The 3753-nt window shown below is 40.7% G+C and overlaps 1 protein-coding gene across 1 annotated transcript; it reads left to right on the forward strand.

Annotated features, from left to right (window-relative positions):
- The first annotated feature begins 404 nt into the window (after positions 1-404).
- Positions 405-1263, forward strand: LOC125101004 (lactoylglutathione lyase). Its single transcript, XM_047731595.1, has one exon. It carries the CDS (start codon positions 432-434, stop codon positions 984-986), a length of 555 nt encoding a protein of 184 aa, XP_047587551.1. The 5' UTR covers positions 405-431; the 3' UTR covers positions 987-1263.
- Positions 1264-3753: the final 2490 nt, after the last annotated feature.

Here is a 3753-nt window from a genome sequence, read left to right on the forward strand (position 1 = left end):
TAACAAGGCCAGAAAAGAAAACATTGCAACATAAATACTATTAAAATGGATACACTGTTGTGGAAATCTCAAAAGTTCAAGTAAGTTGCTGAGGGCCTCTAAGTACTGGAGCTGGGGTTGCAAAGAATCTGTGCCCTCCTCATTTTATTATGGAATGCTTAAGATGACTGTTAAAATTGTTCATAGTCATAGCACAGTAGTGTGCTAATTTGCGAAGAGTTAATTGTGTTCATCTCTTCGCAATTCTAAGCCCAGTGACGTCACATTGGTGGCTTGAAATCAGCCACCATGGCTTGAAATTGTAAGAGTATTTATTTATACTGCAGGAATTGCCAAACATTGTTTGGTTTTCTGGAGTAATGTACCACCTTTCCTTGGAGGTAATGCATGATAAAAAGCTTGGGATGGGTCGGTGAAACAGCATTGCGGCCATGGCAGAACCGCAGCCTGCATCCAGCGGCCTCACCGACGAGGCTGCCCTCGGTTGCTGCTCTGACCCGGATCCCAGCACCAAGGATTTTCTGTTGCAGCAGACCATGCTACGAATTAAGGATCCTAAGAAGTCATTGGATTTTTATACTAGAATTCTTGGAATGACGCTACTCCAAAAATTAGATTTTCCCACTATGAAATTCTCACTCTATTTCTTGGCTTATGAGGAAAAGAATGACATCCCAAAAGATAAAGATGAAAAAATAGCATGGGTATTCTCCAGGAAAGCTACACTTGAACTGACACACAATTGGGGCACAGAAGATGATGAGACCCAGAGTTACCACAGTGGCAACTCAGACCCTCGAGGATTCGGTCACATTGGAATTGCTGTTCCTGACGTACATGGTGCTTGTAAAAGATTTGAAGAACTGGGAGTCAAATTTGTGAAGAGACCTGATGATGGTAAAATGAAAGGTCTGGCATTTATTCAAGATCCCGATGGCTACTGGATTGAAATTTTGAATCCTAACAAAATGACAACTATTATTTAGTTCTGTGAGAATACTGCTTTGTGATTTCAGTGAAGACCTTGTGGGAGGTAAAAAAGGAAATGGTGTAATTCAAGATAGACAACAGAAACATCTAGGACTGAAGAATCATTGTCCCAATTCAGATTATTCTGAAGTCCATTCCCCTTTTCTATTTCAGCCTATGTTTTTCACCTAATAATTCAGTCATTGTGGTTTTAAAGTAGTGCTTTGTCTTATGTCCTTGAATGTAGTTAAATAACTTTACTTTTTTATGTAATAATTAGAACAGTTCCCTTCAGAGAAAAAAAAAAAAAAAAGCTTGGGATGGAGAGAGAGGTGCTTTTCCTGGTAAAGAGGGAGAAAGGTATTTGTGGAAGGGAAACGTGGAAAAGAGAAACACAGGTGGTCCCTCAGGCGAATCAGTTTTAGGGAAAACATATAAATGAAAGCTGAAGACCTGGAAACTGGTTCCCATGAAATTGTGGTCCAGGTGCCTGTATTTTTCTTGGACAATCATTGTTACTCTCAGAGGTATGTATAATCTAATTTGAAGAGCACCAATGAAAAGATGCAGTATTAAACAGAATAAAGACACCAATCCCTTTAAGTGACTCCCAGTGTAGTGAGAGAGAGAGGTAAGAAAGAAAACTAGAATATAGTGTAAGTCATGTTATAGAGCCTCGTCAGTTTCCTGTGATGTAGGGTGAGAAGTTCGAAACACCAGAGGGATATACTCCTCCACAGCAGCTGGCTCTCTCCTATTAGACCAGGTAGCTGACCTTTCATGATTCCTGCGATTCAGAAAACCAGGTCTGCTCAGCCTCTTCCCTGGGCTGGTTATCCAGAGGACATTTGTGTGCATCTGTTAGGCCTGACAGGTTGGTAAGGAATACCTATGTCAGAGGAATGTGGGCAGAAGTTGAGATGGTGGGCTGGAGTGTCTATGGGACACCTGCCATGCTAGGTAGAGCCAGGGATGAGAGGAGAAAGGAGGAGGAACCTGGGTCAGGGGAAGGATCTGCCTGTGCAGGTTAAGTCCTGGCAGGATATGCTGTAGAACCTGAGAACTATACATTTGGATACTTTATGAAGAAAACAAGGTATTTAAGGTATTTGTTAGCTTGATTTATAGATTTCAAATAGTTAGGCATATAGTTTTCTACTCCTACCCCTGGTCCTGCAAATGTCTGGGTGGAAAGATTAGGGGCTTGCTCCACCAGCTTTCAAAGCAGGATTTGGCAGAGGAGTAAGGTGATCAGCTTTGCACTTCAGGAAGCTCAGGCAGCAGTGAGATTATCAAAGGGTAAGGTTGTAGGAAGGGAAGCAACAGTGAGAAAGCCAGATAAGAAATGGTTATTCATTGATAGGATGACAGTGGGATAAAAATAAAGGGTGGGTTAGAGAAATATATAAAATGCATAGGCCACAGGGCTTAATTGTGACATTCAGTTACATTTAGTTAGATACACCATTAACCAGTTGCATATTTGGGCCAGGATCTCTGAATTTGGGGGCTATAGTGTATATAGGGGTAATTTAAATCATGGCGGGGAATGAGGTCACTTGAGAGGTAAGTACTGTAAAGTGAGAAGAGTCCTGACACCAAATCCCTACAGAGCAGCATTTCAAATACAGGTAGAGACAAGAACCTTTGAAGAAGGCTGAGAATGAATGCTAGAGAGTGGGAGAGAAATCCTGAGGACATGGTGTCAAGGAGGCCAAGAGGAAAGTACCTTTAGAGAAGAAAGGTCAACAGTGTGAAATGCTATAGAATTGTCCGATGAAATACATATGGGATGGTGTACATTGGATTTGGCAGTGTTCCATGTTGGTTTAAGCTGGTCAGTAAATATTCTTGAATGACTATGTGTTGAATAGCATGGATAAAGAAAATGTACAAAGAAAGAAGGGACACAAAACCCATAGGATGTTGATCTAGCCATGCTGTTCTAGTTAATTTGAATTGAGATCATGGTTATATTGTCAGGTATTGGTCGCTAGCAAACAGCTAACACAACTTTAGGTATGATAGAGATGTTAATATTTGGAAGTGTATTGATTTCTAAAGAAAGAAAACAAAATAACATCAAAACAGACAAAATAAATTTCTGTAGGTAAAATTTTCTAAAACGCCGTGTCAGTCAATGTTATCTGCCCCCGTAGTTCTTCCTGAGCTTCTGCTCTGTAGGAAATCCTACTCTTCCTTCATAACCAGTATAAACTCTACTTCTCCCAAGGTTTCTCCTTCACGTTTGTCCACCGCACATTTGGCTTTTTTTTTTTTTTTAAGATTTTATTTATTTGAGAGAGAGAGAGAGAGCACAGAGAGAGTGTAAAGGAGAAGCAGACTCCCAGATGAGCAGAGAGCCTGACATGGGGCTCAATCCCAGCACCCTGAGATCATGACCTGAGCCGTAGGCAGACGCTTAACCAACTGAGGCACCCGGGCGCCCCATCCTTTGGCTTTCTAAATCTACCACCTTTTGTACCTTGTGAACCACTATCATACACTAATAATTTATTTGCATTATCTGATCGCCCCCCCCCCCCAGTGACATTTTAAGGGCCTTGTCTTTTTATGTATTTCCCACAGTGCCTAGTATTGTGGTTAGTAAATTCTTAAGAAACTATTTTGGAAGGGATATTTTATTAGCAAAGGGCAGTAAACATAACAAACAAGGGCCATTTCTTTGTCTTAAAAACAAATAACCATAGAACATTGGAGTTGGAAGGACCTTGTTCGAACAGCAGTGCCCATTTCTTTTTTTTTTCTTTTTTTTTTTTTTAA

The sequence above is a fragment of the Lutra lutra genome, chromosome 5 (genome assembly GCF_902655055.1).
Source record: "Lutra lutra chromosome 5, mLutLut1.2, whole genome shotgun sequence".
NCBI classification, from domain to species: Eukaryota; Metazoa; Chordata; class Mammalia; order Carnivora; family Mustelidae; genus Lutra; species Lutra lutra.